The sequence below is a fragment of the Micropterus dolomieu genome, linkage group LG14 (assembly GCF_021292245.1).
Source record: "Micropterus dolomieu isolate WLL.071019.BEF.003 ecotype Adirondacks linkage group LG14, ASM2129224v1, whole genome shotgun sequence".
Taxonomy (NCBI): Eukaryota; Metazoa; Chordata; class Actinopteri; order Centrarchiformes; family Centrarchidae; genus Micropterus; species Micropterus dolomieu.
The window spans coordinates 11,804,171-11,822,716 of NC_060163.1; the positions used below are offsets into that span (position 1 = coordinate 11,804,171).

Consider the following 18,546-nt stretch of genomic DNA (forward strand, 5'->3'; position numbering starts at 1 on the left):
CCCCCCCCCCCCCCCCCCCCCCCCCCCCCCCTTCCACCCCAACCGGTCGAGGCAGATGGCCGCCCACCCTGAACCATGGTTCTGCTCGAGGTTTCTGCCTCTTAAAAGGAAGTATTTCCTTGCCTCTGTCGCCTAGTGCTTGCTCTTGGTGGGAACTGTTGGGCTTCTGTAAATAGCATCATAGATTATGGTCTAGACCTGCTCTTTTATGAAAAGCGCTGTGAGATAACTGTTGTTGTGATTTGGCGCTATATAAATAAAATTGAATTGAAAATTGAATTGAATTATATTTTTGAAAGCTTACCATAAAAATGTAAGCTCACCTGTCTAAGTACCTTAAATTGCACTTAAGTACAGTACTTGCGTAAACTTTTGACTTCAAAATACTTTTCATTACTGGTAGAAAGTCTCCATCCAGTTTCACAAATTCCTAAGATACATCATGCTATATTTAAATCCCTGTATTCTGATGCTCTAACCTGTGTAGGAGAGACCCCAACTGTCCTCATCATGGCCCAGCAGGCTTCCAAAACTGTATTTGAACTTCTCCAGGTTCACCTCTGAAGTTCCAATTCCCACCATCTACACCAGTGAAACAGGAAAAACAGGATCAAAACAGGTAAACCAACAAATGAGTCTAACTCCTCTGCTTTATAGTTTGCAATGACCCTCAACATCGACTGAGACCAAACACAAAAAAATTGTTGGCCACTGCTAATATAACTTTTTTCATTATTATTATTATTATGAGTTCCTTGAATAATATTAGTATTATTCAAGGAACTGCTACCTACCATATCTGTTCCGTAGACAGGAGAGGTCATCTTGACTTCCCAGAAGTGTTGGCCATCTGTGAGCTCTTTGGTGCCACGGATGGCAGCTGTGCCACAGCTGTAGTCTGAGTGAAAGCTCACCTTCCTGTTGTCACAGCTGAGGAAGGCTCCAGAGGACTTGAAGTGCTCATCCCACAACCAGTCAAAACCTGAGAACACAAGAATAACTATATTAGCTGGATATTTATATATATTCTCACAAAAGCCAATTATGTCTAATATACTGCCAAGGCCTTATATTGTTATAATAGTCACCCTGATCCTCCTCCCCACAGACGCAGTCGCCCAGGCTGAGCTCTTCCTGTCGCTCACACTGGCAGAACGACTCCCCTATCACAGGTACGGTGCTGGACACCACCTCGCATACAGTCTGAGAACTCGGCAGGTAATCCACCTCCGACTCCAGGTCGCTGATCTGGTTGACACAAACAGTACAAGCAGCACCTTGTAAGTCCGTAGACGTGGCCATGGTCCAGGGATCTTGGCTTGGTATCAGGGAAAGGAATTAGATCCAGTGGAGACAGCCTCAGGATCGTATTCAATGTTTTCTCAAATCCACTGGCAGCTGTGATGCCTTTTTGTAAATAATAACGTTTTGGTAGTGTACAGAAAGCGCAACCTGAAAGGGTAAAAGGTTGCCAAGACCGGACAGAAAAATCTGATTCTGTAAAACGAAAAAGAGCTATATGACTAAATGAGAGCTATCACCCGTTTAAAAGAGTCAACAAGATAGCCTTTTCCTTAAAAGCTGTTCATAGTTCCTATTGGTGAGAGAAGTCATGTGAGCTAGTAAGTAAAATTAGACCCTTGCCAAAAATACTGAGCCACCTGCCCATGCCTTTGGAGACCTGATCATGTCTTACAGACAGGGGACAGTCCCAGTGGAAAACTACTGGTCCTCAGGTAGAAATATTAGCTATGGTCAAACAGTACCATTTCTTTGGATGTAACTGTTTCTTATTCTGTAACATCAAGCATGAGATACTTAAGTATGTCTTTGAGCCAAGTCATACCAAATATAGATTCCATCTGAATCACCCGCTTCTTAAATTCTCTCTTTTAAGCTGTGCTCCACACTTCGCGCCACTTTTTTTCGCTCTACCCCGAAAAACCCCACTGTCTCACCTGTGTCGTTGTCTGGCCTTCCCATTCCTCCCTGTCCGATGTCTGGATCACTGCCATGGCATCTGTCTCGTGCCGTGGTTCGCTCCAGGCCAAATGCCGAGCCCGGCCGTTCCTGCCTCTTCTCAGCATTGCAGCTCTGTGAACAGCAGACCCAGCGCCTTACGACCAGCTGGCATACGTACAGTAGTCCATGTACTCTTTATTTATGTCAAGTAAGGTCATTTTGGACTCACAGTTTACTTTACAGCTTATTTATTATTTGTTTGGTGTGTTGAGGTCAGATTATTTTTTATCCACATATGTATCTGGATACACATGTTCCAAACCTAGCAGGCTATATTCAAGAAAGAGACACAGAAATAACTTGCTATTTCAGTTTGAAGAGGGCTTTCTGGGAATAACAGCATAACAGTTTGGCAGAATAAGATTTGAACTGCAAAATCTCAAACAAATCTCAAAAATATCCTAAAGCAATGATGAGAGTATATCATCTTAAGTTGTTTGCATCATTTAAAATTTTGAAGATGGTAGCTTTAGGGTGCACTGTGTTTACACCCCCAAAATGACACACAGTTAAATTCCTTTCCATTTTCAACTTACTGTGAGTTTGTAAGTCTGTATAAGAAAGGTGTGAAATATCCCCAGCGAGTTTGTCAAATGTATCACAAACCTGTAGGACAACTGTAAGTAGGTCAGTCAATAACGTGAATGGGAAACACTCGCTGTAGGCTTTTCTCAGTTCTACAGTGTGTTCACTAACCTTAATGTTCCTTACCAGCTCCCATTCAGTGTGAAGCTGCAAAATATCCTTGTAAGGAACAATGTTTAGTCACCTATAGACTGATCTTTGTGTGCCAGCTTGCCTATTTCCATCTGTCCCATATACCACAGTTGGCAGCAGGAAATGTTTCCATGCGCTTGTTTAACCTTTGAACCCAACCCGCTTTTACACCACTGTGTCTGTCAAGCGTGTCTGTCAGTTAGCTTCATTAGCAAATAGATACAGATAAGGTCACCTGACCTAGTGACTAGAATATGTACCAATCATAGATCATGGATTCTGATATTCTTGTGTTTACACCCCTGCTAATATTGACAGTGACACCTTCCTAAATAATCATCTGGCACTTTAATTCACTCTGTAAGAAAAGTTTGCATGTAATTCATTAATTTGGAATGGAAGTGGATTTATGGATTTGGTAGGAAAAATTAAACATTCTCCATGTATGGCATAGCTACTACTTTTAAAGACACTTGTGGGGAAATTTAAGTCAAAGTTTGCCATATTGTGACACAGGAAACATGGACATTTTGAACTGCATGTGCACTATCAAGAGTTGATTTAACAATCAGTGAAGATGATGCAGTTTATGCAATTACAGTGACAGAAACATTATAGGAAGTCTGCCTCTATCCAGTTTGTATTCGTACGGTATTTAATAACACAAGCATGATTCTTAGTTGGATATTTTTGGTAATTCACCCTCTCTTCAGGGCTTTATGACCTGGAAAGCAGGCAGCTCTACATGAACAGGACTGCCTTGGTTGTTTTTAAAAAGTCTTATCTGTGTTGAACTGCTTTCACAAGCAGTAATCATTACAATCAGTAGCCTCAACTGCAGTGTTCAACACGCTATACCTTAACCTGATAGCATGTCTCGGTTAATGCCACCACTGAACACAGCAGCTGGTGAGTGCTTTGCAAGCAGGTGCAGGAGATAATTGCCAATACTTTAGATTAGTTAGTCTGGCGCTAGTCTCACTTTAATTGGTCCTTACCCTACATACTGTAAATGCATTGACAAGACAAACTAGAGTTCTTGTGTCAGCCAGTGTTTTGATTAATATGATATAATGCAGTCGCTGTAGGACTGTGATAGTGATGTGAATGATTTTTATGTTTCAGATATTCAACTACTGAAAATCAAATCTCCCCCAATGTCCTGCCCAGACTTTCTATTCAAACACAACAGAATCTCATGCTGTCCTGTCTTAGTCATTAGACCATCTGTAATTCTCACTGTGAGTCATATAGCATCAGCTGAATGTTTAAATCTCGGTCAGACACAGTACAGCATGAATATATAAATTTTAGCAGCAATCTGCTCTTACCTTGCAGTAGTCTTCCTATACACTGTCTTGCAGTTGCTCATTTAAATGTTGGTGTGCCTCTATCCGACCTTGTGACAGGTGCAGTTTGCACTCTGTCCCACTTCTTTCAAGCTGAACGTAAACATTAGTTCCCCACGCCCTTATGTTGTTCTTATTGGATAGGATCTATGTGTGGGAGGAGTTTATGTTAATTTGTTTAGTTAATTTTACCTAAGTGGGGTATCTCTGGAATAATGTCTGTGGCCTTGGTCTTCTGACTTGATAACACAAACACTTGGTTAAATGCACATACAAAAAAAAGAAAAGAAAGACAGAAAAACCTTGTCCCAGGTGGGATAAATTAATTGCAAATATCTATCAGATACTCACCAGACCTACAATAGTGTATATTGCTGGTAATTATTTTGTTGGAATATGATTCACAAATTCAAAAAAAAAAAAAAGTTAACATGTATCAAGATTTCGGGACATTTATGCAAACATGATAATGTTACTTTGTTAATTTTTGATATATAAGTATATGTCTGGAGCCAGCTGTTTGGCTTTAGTCGTTGTCGTTTAGGGTAAAATACGTCTTCGCTAACAGAAAAACCAAAAAAACAACAACTCGTTTTTATTAGTTTTAAGCGTTTGTGGTGCGAATGAACGCACCGTGGTTCGCATGAACGCACCGTGGTTCGCACCGGTAGCCTATTGGTGGCGTTGAAAGATAGGCGGGACTGATGTATTATCCGCTGTGTGATTGGCTAAGTGGCGCATGACGATACACGGAAGTATTTGCTCCTTGTGCTGTGTGCATGATTGAATCTCCAACTCCAAAATATGGAACAAAATAATGGTAGGACGAAGTTACCGGTTACAGACAAAGTTTATTAGTAAGTTGCGTCCCTATTTGTAGCTCGTACATCCGTACACGAACTGTCCTCGTTCTTTAGAGATGACAGCTGCCAGAAACTGCTGCGTGTGTGACAGTAGTTACCAATTTATAACGTAGCTAACTGGTTAGCGAAAGCTAACGTTAACTGGACAGCTTCAGTTTTAGGTATTCAGCGGCTAAAACGTCCAATATCGGAACTGACTGAACGGTTTTATATACTCGGAGAGATAATGTTCATATGAAAAAGCCAATCGTGTTAAACTGAGAATCTTTACAGAAATCATGTTAATCATGATTGCAAAGAAACTATTAAGGTACTTATGTTGAACTTGTGAAGTCGGGTGATGAAACGTGACCCTGGTCCCTAACTGCGACATTTCACTCTGATTATTTGATAGTACGGCAACTCTCGTGACAGTTGTGTCCTAATGTACTGACAGCCTTACATGTATCTGCTGCGCTCATGCTGAACTAACTCATTCTTCCCCCTCCTTTTCATGTGAGTCGGGAACCTGGCCCAGGTCCAGCATGTTGTATTGGTCCTGTCAGGGAAAGGAGGTGTAGGCAAGAGCACCATCACCACAGAGCTAGCACTGGCTCTTAGGCATGCTGGCAAGAAGGTGAGCTAAAAAACCAGCTGTGTGTATGCGGTGTTATGATGCATGTACAAATACAATACTTTAAACATGAAACAGTTCATACCACAGTATTTTATCAGGTTTTTTTCTCTCTGTTCACAATATCTGACTTGTGCTCTTTGTTCATACAAATGTCAGGAAATGAGCAGCATAAGTGAGTTGACTAATTAACAAAACTCGTATGTTCATCAGGTAGGCATTCTAGACGTTGACCTGTGTGGGCCCAGTATCCCCCGCATGCTGAATATGGGCCGGCCTGCCGTGCACCAGTGTGACTCAGGATGGGTGCCTGTCTACACCGATGCCCAGAAGAACCTCGCCCTTATGTCCATCGGCTTCCTGCTGGAGGACCCAGATGAAGCAGTGATCTGGAGGGGGCCCAAGAAAACCGGTATACTTTTCTGCAGTAGTACTGGTCCACTACTCTTCTCTGACACTATTTAGTAGACCTATCATGCGGGTACAGCACATATTGGAAGAGACTGCACCAGTATATCTATCTTTGTCTCAACACAAACTCCTCCGCTGCTTGTTTTTGCACTTCCTCTGTAACATTTCTGATTGTCCTGTCCGACAGCTTTGATTGGCCAGTTTGTGTCAGATGTAGCATGGGGAGAGCTGGACGTGCTGCTGGTGGACACGCCGCCAGGGACGTCTGATGAGCATTTGGCGGTACTGGAGAACCTTAAAAAACACAAAGTGGATGGAGCCATCTTGGTCACCACACCTCAGGTACCTCACTACTCTGGAGACCCTACTGTCCATAGTATCACATATCAGCCATATACAGTACATTATTATGCATGTGTGTCTTCAGACATTGTGAAAAACTGTCAGCCTGCTGTAAATTGACCAACACTGACTCAGATGTGTAGTGTTTTACAGATAGACCACAAACACGTGATGTAATGTTGAAATGCTCATTCCTGTCATTGCTGCCATCTTCATACGTACAGAGCTACCAAAATAATGAAATGCTTCCAACAAACGCATACATTCTATAAAGTCAGATTAAATGAGGTTGACCAGCTGTTACTGGACTGTAGACTGGACCCTAACCAGAAACTTTTGTAATATCCTGTGGGATTTGTTCTTACCGGTCTTGTGTGGGCTACAGGCGGTATCTACTGGGGATGTGAGGAGAGAGATTACCTTCTGTAAGAAGACAGGCGTACGGATCCTTGGCATCATTGAGAACATGAGTGGCTTTGTTTGTCCCCACTGCTCGGTGTGTAAATTTTCATACAACTGTTTGGACAATTCAGATGTAAAATGCCAATAACTTCAGACTGAAGTGTAGTTACAGTAATATCACCTACAAATCAGCTGCTGTATCTATTTTAAATATGTACTCAATTGGATATTCAGCAAAATACAGATTTTTTTTGTCATCTTCAATGCACTCAGACTGTATGTACTTGAACAAATATTCTTTCATTTTCAGGAATGCAGCAATATATTCTCAAAAGGTGGTGGTGAAGAGTTAGCCAAGCTGAGTGGATCAGTATTCCTAGGTGAGATCAACAGGACTGAGTTACATGTAATGTTTGCTTCCAGCCACATGGTGGCACAACACATTGTGGCTGCTCATCACTCCTCACCCACCAGTCATGATTTAGGAGGCATTTTACATCACTGCCACGCTGATAAAATGGTCGATCCAGACTTCAGTGCCTCAGAAGGTTTAAAATACCTCACGGAGACATGATGCATTCAGTATTTGTTGTTCAAATGAATAGATTAATCAACGTTTTCCCACAGCGTCTATCTGCTTTGTTAGTAGATCAATCTCTTGAGTAATGATGCAGCTAATTCAGCTTACCCTGTGGCAACCTGCTATATCCAACAGTGTTGCATAGATTTAGCCATCCAGCAAGTATTTGATAAGTCAATGCCCCTTAACATCCACTTTATTATCACTATTGATCATCATTAATTAGTACATTAGTTGAGCGTGCTACAGCGGTGCTTGGTTCAGGTAAGAACAGTAATCAGTTATCCTCTCCATTTCAGGCTCTGTGCCCTTGGATCCTCTGCTCAGCGCTAGTATAGAGGAGGGCAAAGACTTCACACAGTCATTTCCTGACAGCGCCACCTTCAGTGCCATCAGCAGTATTTCTCAGACTCTGCTCAGCAGCCTCCAAACAGCTTGAGCCATAAATTTATTAGCTCAATTCTGAATTGTTCTCACATTTTAGCACATAGGCTCTGCAAAATACAGTATAATGCAGATATTAGTCGTGTAAATGTAGAGATTTGTTGCATTTGTCCTGTACAATTAATTATATTAAACACTTTATCTTGTTTTACCTCATTTCAAATCGACATCTGCTAATAGGACAATGCAGGCAGTTATCGTTCAGTGCTGCAGTTGCAATTTTTGAGCCGTTAACCACATTGTGAAGTTCTCACCACAGTGAAACAGGAAGACGACAGCAACTCTAAAGTTCAAATGAAGAGACATCATTTTGTAATACAAAATCCAAGTCATGCTGTCTTAGAAGTGACACATACAGTACTGACATTTTGTTTGGAAGCCAGTCAAATCTAAGTTGGAATCTTCTTTAATTCGATTGTGAGACACACACGTCGACATCAGGATAACTTCAATACCAGTGGTAATACAGGATTGTAGACTGGCGCTTCAGTAAATGAATCAGCAGCAGTTCCATTTTCAGAAAACTCCAGATCAAAATTGGTCCCAGTCCCTGCATAAAACTAGGCCAAACCTGAACACTAATCTCAATGGATTCCTGCTGCACACTACAAACGATAACATCAAGTCTTGTGATTTAGACCTGACTTATTTTATTTTTTGGCGGGAGGACAACATAAAACTACCTTTTTGATCTGGATTACATCTTCTGAAACTAGCCTGCTTCTTCAGCTTCAAATCCAACAGCAACAAGACACTGAAACCCATGCAGGATTTTAATGGCTGGAATGTGGAAGAGATGAAACACAGCCACAGATGAGAGAGGGGGGTGAATAAGGGGAGGAGATGAAAATTTGGAAATTACACTTGTGAGACCCATCACGGGGCACACACACACACACCTTTAATGCAAACAGCAGTACTACAGGAAAAACACTGAAGTTTGAGAATGTTTGCATATGATTAGAATACAGCTACACACAAAACTCCCACTTCACCAGCAACATACTAAAGGCAATCTTATTAAACCAAGAATTACATCCAGAAGAATTCCAACCACTTATCACAATAACCCCACAGTGCATTAAATCTATCTATATAGATATTTATATGTCTGTATATATATATATATATATATATATATATATATATAATATCCTGGGGAATGAAAGACTTGCTGCATTAAACAGTTCAATGAACAATTTCTTATAAATAAAAATCAGTGGAAAAAAAATTCTTATGTCCATATACATTTCTCTTTACAAATAGATCTTCAAGATTAATGCAGAAGTTGTGTCAACTCCCAGATTGATATGGGAGGAGAAAAAGCTGTGCGCCCCTTTGGTCAGATCTCTAAGACCAGAGGCCAGGTTGCCTAAGCTGGCCTCAAGGCCTGAAATAAGTGGAGGGAAAAAAGGAATCTTCATCATACAACGGTTTTGAAACACACGCACGCACACACACACACACACACGAGACAGACAAATCACTACATTGCGCATTTACAAGTTGACTATCAAATTGGGACGACTGTACACATTGCTGAGATAAAACCATATTTATGGAGCCATTTTAATTAACCCCTCCCCACCCATTGCCTTCACTTCTTTCTTGAGTGGCAGAAATTTTACAATTTTTTTCACCCCGTTTTACACTTTTTCCTCCAGCAGCAACATAAAGGACAGATCTTGTAGTGGAGATGTTTGGGCGTTTATTTCGTGGAGAGAATGAGGGCAACAATGAGCCCGTAGAGACCCAAGACCTCGGCGAAAATCAAAATGAGGATCATGCCCACAAAAAGCCTCGGCTGTTGAGCTGTGCCCCTCACACCTGCGTCGCCCACAATGCCAATTGCGAAGCCTGCTGCCAGCCCGCTGAGGCCCACGCTCAGCCCAGCTCCCAGATGGAGGAAACTCCTGAACAGAGAGACGAGTGTTAGTCAGCACAATGGATGTGAAGGATTTCTTGACGAGGGAGAAATCTTGGCAGTTAATTTAAGTGAATGAGAACATTTTAACTAAACATGCGATAGTCCGAGCATCTTTAATGTTTGTGCAACTGATCAGAGCCTGTAATGCATGCATGGAGTGAGTGGCTTTCCATCCGTATGGTAAAAGCTGTTCAGTTGATAGGGTGTTTGGGTTTGTCCTAATCAGTCTGCTACCTAAAGCTTTTCATCTAACCATAATCACTGTAGCTTCTGCTCGTTTTACTATTCCTACCTTTTAAGATTTTAAACTGATCCAACAAACCCAATAAAGAATGCCACTATGTACGTTACAACAAGGAGTTAAAATGAACAGAGTGAGGGAACAACTCATCATAGATACGCTCATATTCTTAATTTAAATACCAGTAAGATTTTAAAGAGTAAGTCAGGTGTTTCTGTATCCTTATTATTTCTCGGTGCCCTAAAATTCTGTAATTTTTTCAAAAAAAAGAAGTGGTTCATTGGGAGACAAATTCCAGCAAGTTTACTTCTGTCACGTCGACATTTATGAGTCAGTCATTAAACTACACTGGCTTCATTGTAGGAAGACACATTATGTGTTAGAGGTGTGGAAAGTTCTCAATTCTAAAGATGCATTGCGATGTGGACAGGCAAGATTCTGCATCAAAGCAGTGACCGAACATAATCAGGAGTTTGCAACCTACACAAAATTATAGGCTACTTAAGTTGAGTGTTGATTTTCCGGCCTTGGCTGGACAATAAAGTTGTTAAGTTACATGTTACTTGCAACATCGCTCTCTTGCATTGAATTATGGGTGAACGTTAGGCTAACATTACTTTTATATGAATGGGGATATGGCGAAGGGAGGTGGAGATCAGCTGTGAGCGCTAAAAAAAATGTACACACTATTTTTAAATCCAACATCTGGGCACATTTCAGATTTTATGAACTTAATGTGAAGCATGAACTAGACAAGTCTGTGTGAAATCTGCCTCAAAAAAATTAAATACTTTGGTAATAACGAATTTGAGCAACCATGTTAGCCATTTTCACCTTGAGCTGAAGTCTGCAACACACACACAAAAAAAAAAATAATACAGCCAGCCCAGCTAATGGATCAAGAATTAACATGGCACAGTCAACTTTGCCATCTGAGAGAGGTTTATGTACTGAGGTGAGTCACACAGATACTGGTATTGAAAAGATGCAGCTTTTTGTATTGTAGACTGTTGTAGTCTGGCTTTTGAAAGCACTTTCTAAATTAAAGACTTCAGATTATCTGACTACTTTTATTAATTAATGATAAAGTTACCATGTACAATGTAATATAGAAACCTGAGGATGCTAATCATCGAGATGCATTGCGAATCATCATACATTCAAATCCCCGACAGGTGAAATAGTAATCGAATCAAACCGTGGGGCCAGTGACTCACACCTCTTGTATATGCCTTTCAGTGCAAAGAAAGGCTCTCATGAGTTTGATGGTTTATGATTAATGGATCTGGTGGATAATGGAGCTAAATCAGGGCGGTGGGTTAGTAGGAAGAATTCAATGTCGGTGGGGCTTTGTTGATAATAAAATGCTTAAGTAACACATGTCTATGCAATTGTTTACTGTTTTTGTAGTGGCTTATGCCACAAGTGACAAGGCCATATTACCACTGCCTTAAATTCGCCTTTCCTACTCAATTTTGCTACAGAATAAAAACCTTGTCTTGGGAGATGTGTTGACAAATAAACGGACAGAAAATGTACACAACAGATGTCTGAAAATATAGCTGGTCAACTGTACTCACTTGTAGAGGGTGACCTTCTCTGAGATGTTGTTGGCAATCAACACTGCTACTACCAGGCCGTAGATGGCTATGATACCCGCCATGACCACGGGGATAATTGACTTCATGATGAGCTCCGGCCTCATCACGGACATGGCGGCAATCCCCGTACCGCTCTTAGCTGTGCCATAAGCTGCTCCCAAGGCTGGCAGGGAAGAGGGAGAAGATAACTTTAGTTAAACTAGACGCATGTTACAATAGGCTAGCAGACTGACAACGGAACCCAGAGAATGCAGGTGAATAATGAAGCGGAAGTGAAATAGAAAGATGCCGCAACAGTACGACGACTGTTACAGTTTCTGTTCCCCTTAAAAATCCAACATGGCTCCACTTGGGGAATTTTGCTGGTGTCAAAAGGGAAATTACTGATCCTTGACGCCGATACAATGCAACCAAAAATCAGCTGTGCATTTGTGTGTCTCATCTCATCAGCTGCGTCTCATCTCCTCAAACAGCTTCAGCCCTTATAATTTAAGTTTGATTCTGCAGATTGTAAATCACTGACTGAATGAAAAAGCCTCATAACGCTTGAGCACACAGGAAACTGCTGCTGACATCATTAGAGAAGCAGGTTACCATATCTACAGAAACAACATCAGTACAGGATGGGCGGGGTGGGGGGGGTGCACTCATGTGACATCTGCTTTGTGCCATCTCCAGCCCGCACTGGTCTCTAGCTAGCATCTGTAGTGTGACGGGGGAAGGAGGAGAACAAAAAGCTTCATCAGCGTATTACCTCTGTGGGCCTGTGTGGGAGAAAGCACAGTGCCACCTATGTCACACACAATCAAGTCTGACTGCAGGAGTGGAGTGAAATAGGAAATTAATGAGCACTGCACTAAAATTAGAAACCATATGAAATCAAATATAGAGCACCAACCATCCATTAAGAACTGGTTATAATTCTGCAAAGAGTCAAGTCAACTATATATAGCAATATCACAAATCAGCCTCAAGGGCTTTACAATCTGTATAGCCTAGGACACCCTCTATCCCTAAACATTAGATTTGGATAAGAAAAAAACGTCCCATGTCTTCAGATTAGACCAATAAAAGCTTCTGCAATATCCAACAAAGCCTATCAGAGCAGGGCAGAGTCTCATGTATCATGGACAGGCTGGTTTGACAAGATTTCCTCAACATGAGAAGTGTGTGCACACATGCGTGTGTAAATGTGAACAAGTTTATTCCTTCTTCCAAAAACAACAAACAAATTAAACTCAATGCAGGATTGTAGATTGGTGCTTCAGTAAATGCATCAGAAGCAGTTCCTTTTTGAGAAAACAAACTCCAGATCAAATTGGACCCGGTCCCTGCATGAAACTAGGCCAAACTTGAACACTAATCTCAACAGATCCTGTCTATCGTATTAACAAAACATGTTGAAACTAGCTGTTGCTTGTATGCAATTTGTGACAATGTCAAAACGGCCACGTACCAGTCAGTAAAACTTATGCAACAGGGTAGGGGTGGGCAATATGGCTCTCAAATACGATCACAATATTTTAGGTTATTTGAGATAATTATATTATTGACATATTATATTACATACATATTAAAAGTGATACCAGTATCTTGTGAACAATATTATACGGTACACCCCTTTAACAGGGTAAAACATCAACTATCCTGCAAAGCAATATTAAAAGAAATCAAAAATGCATCCGATTAATGTGCTCATCTTGTTATACCATTGGTGTAAAGTGGTTTTCTTGCCTATTCATAACAAAAGTACTGATGATTACATGTTAAAAGTCTCAAGATATCATTTTGGGAGATTGCCTTGTGCATACAGCCTGAGGTGCCCTGCCCTGTGCTCTCATTTCTTGGAACAATGTGTGGAGCTAGCCTGAAGAAATTCTGGTTAACTTTAAGACGAGCTGGGAGGCTTTCTGGCAAATGGATCTAGAGGCAGACGGGAAGATGAGGCAGGCCAATCTTTAAATGTGCACATGGCAGTCAGCAACAGCCACAGCCCCAACTACTTAAACTGATTTATCATCAGACTGATGCTATCAATACAAGGTTAAATCAATCCCACCCATCTAAAGAGACATGTTTGAGCACAACTGGGCATTGTATTGCAAGCCTTGCCAATTTCACAAGAAAGATGGTCTTTTAGACTTTTTGTTTTGACTTTGTGGAAGTGCTAACCTTTGTGCTGGTGAACTTAATTACCAGTATTTAAATCCAACACAAGCTATGTGGTACATCACATTCAACAAATAGACTTATACCTACATGAGGAAGGACACGCAACCTCCCTCAGCGGTTCAATAGAAAAACTGTCCAACGAAGAGAGTAGCAGATAGTTTTTCAAAAACAAATCTTGTAATATAACTATACAAAAACACCTCTAGGACATTATTCTGGAAACACCTAACCCTCTGAACAGCGGTTTCTTTTAGCCATTCAGCCATCCAAAAACAACCAGCATAATATGTTACCGTTAGTAACGTTATCCTTCGACTCCATTCTTTCTTGGTAAGCTTGGCCTCATTGAGGTGTGACAGGTGACTGTTGACAGAGAAACACTGGAGTCCTCAAACATTGCCAATCTGTGCTGATGAGTAAAGGTTTATTGTGTAGCAAGGCAGCTTCTGCAGCGGTGCAGAGGCACAACCTCTGGGTTTTAATCCTAATCCCCTCAGCTTAGGTTAAGAGCTTTTACCCCTTTTCTTTTTTCCTCCCTGCAGAATATTTGATGTATGGGATGCCCTTGTGACGTCTTGTGATGTCAGAGCAGGAGGTGCCTCCAGCTAGGGATCATCTAGCGTGCAATATGCCCACGCAGAAGACAGCTGATTGGCCTGCTCTAAACAGTGGGTGAATGGGGAAGCACTAGTTTTAAGGAACAAATGAAAAAACAAAAATGTCTGTCTCACAGAACTGCATGCTGGCTGTAGCCTACACGGTTTAAAAATTTAAAAGGAAGGAATGAGACTCACTGAGCAATCTATTGCATCTGAAGCTGAGGGATGTCTACAGCATTTTTGCTGCAGTCACCTAGTACACCTCTCCACTGAACAGTGCGTGTTCAAGAGAAAGACAATGTGAAAGTGAACTAACGGTCAAGCAGTTGAAAGCATTGTTGATTAATTAACAAGAAGAAAAAAAATTATAGTTAACAGGCTATCCTACTCCAAACATACATGCTAACAATTGTAAATGAAACTGGAAAAGGCAGACGCTGGAGAGCAAGAGATAAAGATGAGGAAATGTATCAGTCATGTCAATTATCTAAGATATAAGTGTCAGCCTTATACTTTCACTACTTAAATAAAAACATTTCACACTTTTTGTTAAATGGGGTGGGGGAAACAACTGTAGTACAGCTATCACGGAGGTGGTGGTCCTAAGCTCATGGATAATGACAGCTTGTGAGGGTCACTATCCAGAAGCAGGCCTGACTACAGGCCGTCCTCACAACAGGACACCATCACCACACTAGTGAAACAATGTAACATCACCTGACACCAGGAGATAACAGATACTTTCATTCTGTTCCAGAAAATGGCTAATTATTTACTGCAACATAGTGCCATTTGAGTTTATAAACTGTTGATTAAGTGAGAAATTTGAGCCATCCTCTTGGGCAACAACTTGTAATTTGAATTTGTCATTATTTTGATATTTTACAGACTGAATAATGGCTCAAACTTTCAAATGACAGATTGACTGATGACAGTAAACGTTAACTGCAGCTGTAGTCCTACCCTAAAGTGCATCATCATAGAAGCACAAGCTATAGTGTCCTGTCAATAACTCCCATAACACACTGTTAAGATCCTTAAAGCTGTGCATCCCACCACTACCACTTCCCTTCTGTGTGCAAGCGTGATCCCCTCCCTACTAGCTAATTCACCAGCTGTCACTCTTTCACCACCACACTAGTACTACTGCTATCCTCAAGGGCCACCACCACCATGCTGCCCTCACTACACATTAAACCTGAGCCCTGACAAGACCAGGGTAGGCTTTGGCTTCCAGCTGCTTCTCATTTCAGGCTGGGCAATAAAAAAATAATTAGTTATATATCATGGGATGTTTTTATATCATGATTGGGATGCGTTTCGCTCTTTGTCCATTAAATAGGTTGAAGGATGTGTACATTTTTGAAGACAAGAGGAAAGGTGGAAGTCTTACACCATAGCCACTCACTGATGATCTCCCTCAGTGAAAACATATGTACCATTCACCATCATCAATGAGCCCATTTGCCAAAAGGCAACGAGCTACAGGGGGTCAAACCCTCTGTAACATGGTCAATTAGTAGCTCGTTGATTTCCCCTGAAATTGCACCCATCCCACCCAGTCACATGATAAAGCATATCACTGGCATATGATGTCGTGGTTTTCTTGGATTAACGAAAGTCCAATAATAAAACGAAAAACAAAGGATCCATAAAAACCAAGTATGATCCATATAAACAAGTACGATAAAACAAGCCAGTTTCCAAAGTTCATTTTCTTTGAAAGTGAACTTTATCTGCCCCTGATCACCTCTCTATCCAAAAACAGATTTAACAGCAGTGTCACGCCCTTAATTTTTTGTCAAAATGATCTATATTGTTTTGAACAGGTTCACTGCTAACTTTTGAATTTATACTAACATTTCGAGATAAGTAAGACCATGGCAATTCTAAGTCAGAAGTCTCATCATGTGGTCATCATGTGACCTTGTGCCATTCCTTCTAGCAATAAGGAAGTTAACAAGCTGATCCTGGTTTCCAATAGTAATTTGAGTTTTTAAGGTTTTCTGCTCAAGATAACTTGCATTAAATTAGCTGTGACAGGACCGATTTGACAGATCACAAATTATTGTTGAATGGCAAACAATTAACACAGAACGATGTCAATTAATGTTTATGTCATGAATAACGTTTCTCTATTTTTAAGCTATGTTAATAGTAATAAAATAATATAATAATAATTTCGTCGATATAACCTATTGCTTTTAGCACTTTTATACTCTAACGTTAATCGTGCAGAAAAAGGTGGGAATCAACTTAATTATACGTTAACGTTACCTCCTGCTAAGTACAGCAGGCTAACAAGCAGCCAACTGTGAAAATAAAAGGGAATATACTTTGACACTTTTATAAAAAGGACTATTAGACAAACAGAACCGCTTTAACAAAACATCTTCTGATCAGTTAGCATCATTCCCCGTTTAGTTCTTTCCATTCAGATAAAGCATTACGTTACCTAACCAAACTATGGTTAAGCTAACGTCAAAGCTAACTAATGTAGTCGTCATCAGCTGGCTAACTAGTCTTGACTAGTCTTTGATGTCTGTCGTTGCAGCAGAAAGACTAGTAGCGATGACTGTCTCAACAACTAACACCAACTTAACATTTCCATGTTAAAAATACACCAAAGTCAGTGCTTGCCCTAGCTAACGTTAGCGTCTAAATAAATGACAAGATAACGTTAAGCATTGCGTTGACGTTAGCAAAGGCTAGCGCTTTAACAAGTGAGCTTCAAGAGATGCACAACGGTTGACAGTTCAAAGCAAATGGGTTAGCAGGAAATGCACACAACGACATTTTGTAAGTAACAAACATCTTAAATATGAAAGGTAATCGTGTCATAATTACCGCTGAACACCATAGCCGCAGAGGCTCCCATCACTGCGAAGAAAGGAGAGTATTCGGGGCTTTCGGCCGACATTCTTTCTCACAAAATATAAAAATATACTAAATTAATTATTAATGTCGACTCAAGAATCGCACTTTGCGAAACCAACTGAAGGCCACAGGATTGAAATGAAAAACTGAGTACACCAGGAACCGTCTGATCAACTAACTAGCAGTGTAAACGGGATAGTCACGACTCTTCTGATAAATACCCGGCGCAGCAGCAGTACAAAATGGCGAAGCGGAAAATATCACCTGACTGGCCGTACGGATAAAACCTATGATCGCCTGGGTGTGGGGGGCGCACTTAAATTAAGTACGTTAATGATTCACTGTGCTACACAAGGTATTTATGAAACAAGAAGTGTGGATTTAAAATGATACACGACTTATTCCGGGCAAAAGTATTTTATATTGTTGTTTCTTTAAATAAAAATGTTTAAGGTCACCCCTATAAGGCATCACTTTGGTGTGCTCCGCTGCAGGCTTCCCCTTTGACGTCTACGCATTCACCCTTCAAAAGTCGGAGGATGAAAGATGGGAATTAGCAAGAGGGTGTAGAGACATGCTAATCTAAAGAAACAGTGTGTTTGTGTGCTATCTTCATTTAAATGTCCAAGGACATCATGCCAGTTAGACTAAATGTAATATGAATGTCACGCTCCAAGAGAACCCCATAGTTGATTAAAGTGACCTCTCCAAATACTGAAATTTATAATGTTGCATATTTTCAAACACATTTCTGCATTTTGCACCACGACTCTACCATGCTGCAGAAGGTCATTAACACTCAATTGTGATATGCTACAACCTGGAGCGTGAGAGTGAGAGAATTTGAGGCTGAGTGTGCATGGGTATGTTGCCTACGTGGTGGGGGGAGGGAACGGAGAATCCCCAATCCACTGTATAGCTCCCAGCAAGTGCAGGCTGAGAGATCCAGAGAGGGGAGGGGTCAACTGAGCTAGGACACCATGGGAGAGATGAAGTGTCTCTCTGTGTGTGTGAGTCATTCAGAGCTTGTGCAGGCCCTATGCCTCCTCCTCCTCTTCATTCATCCATCCCTCCATCCTGCTCCCTCTGCATTGCCTAGTCTAGTCAGCATCAGAGATGGACCCCTCCCCCCACATCACTGTAAAGCCCTATCACTCGTGATGCAATTTCTACACCAGCATCACAGGCCTCCTTCCTTTCAAATACTCGGCCAACATCTTACTCCGGCTGCCAAATCCAAGGTTGCATTATGCAAAAAGAATAGATCACTTTTTGAGGCATGAGTATGTGTGTGTGTGTGTGTGTGTGTGTGTGTGTGTGCACGCACGCACGCGTGTGCAGTGATGCATTGATTACAAAAAGGTCATAACATATGAGATGAGATGA

The 18,546-nt window shown here is 41.1% G+C and overlaps 3 protein-coding genes across 6 annotated transcripts in view; 1 reads left to right on the top strand and 2 right to left on the bottom strand.

Annotated features, from left to right (window-relative positions):
• Positions 1-4,167, bottom strand: part of spsb3b (splA/ryanodine receptor domain and SOCS box containing 3b) — a 6,622-nt gene extending 2,455 nt beyond the window's left edge. The window contains exons 1-5 of one of the 2 annotated variants that reach the window (XM_046068826.1): positions 4,071-4,167; positions 1,959-2,094; positions 1,089-1,248; positions 795-982; positions 480-582 (exon numbers count right to left, since the gene is read on the bottom strand). In XM_046068826.1, the coding sequence (XP_045924782.1) occupies positions 480-582; positions 795-982; positions 1,089-1,248; positions 1,959-2,094; positions 4,071-4,111 (628 nt within the window). In that variant the 5' untranslated portion in view covers positions 4,112-4,167. Of the gene's footprint in view, positions 1-479; positions 583-794; positions 983-1,088; positions 1,249-1,958; positions 2,095-2,718; positions 2,796-4,070 lie in introns of those variants that run through there. The other variant, XM_046068827.1, reaches the window with a different exon arrangement.
• Positions 2,149-7,894, top strand: nubp2 (nucleotide binding protein 2 (MinD homolog, E. coli)). 3 transcript variants are annotated; one of them, XM_046068829.1, is made up of 7 exons: positions 2,149-2,170; positions 5,452-5,567; positions 5,778-5,976; positions 6,163-6,317; positions 6,703-6,813; positions 7,030-7,099; positions 7,599-7,894. In XM_046068829.1, exons 1-7 carry the CDS (start codon positions 2,149-2,151, stop codon positions 7,736-7,738), a joined length of 813 nt encoding a protein of 270 aa, XP_045924785.1. In that variant the 3' UTR covers positions 7,739-7,894. The 3 variants fall into 3 exon arrangements, with proteins under 3 accessions (XP_045924785.1, XP_045924786.1, XP_045924784.1); XM_046068830.1 differs by lacking the exon at positions 2,149-2,170 and adding an exon at positions 4,783-4,908; XM_046068828.1 differs by lacking the exon at positions 2,149-2,170 and adding an exon at positions 4,891-4,945.
• A 1,540-nt stretch (positions 7,895-9,434) lies between these two features.
• On the bottom strand, positions 9,435-17,409 carry atp6v0cb (ATPase H+ transporting V0 subunit cb). The gene is made up of 3 exons (XM_046068832.1): positions 17,131-17,409; positions 11,492-11,675; positions 9,435-9,656 (listed from the first exon to the last, which is right to left on the bottom strand). The coding sequence occupies exons 1-3, from the start codon at positions 17,201-17,203 to the stop codon at positions 9,452-9,454; spliced, it is 462 nt and encodes a 153-aa protein (XP_045924788.1). The 5' UTR covers positions 17,204-17,409; the 3' UTR covers positions 9,435-9,451.
• Positions 17,410-18,546: the final 1,137 nt, after the last annotated feature.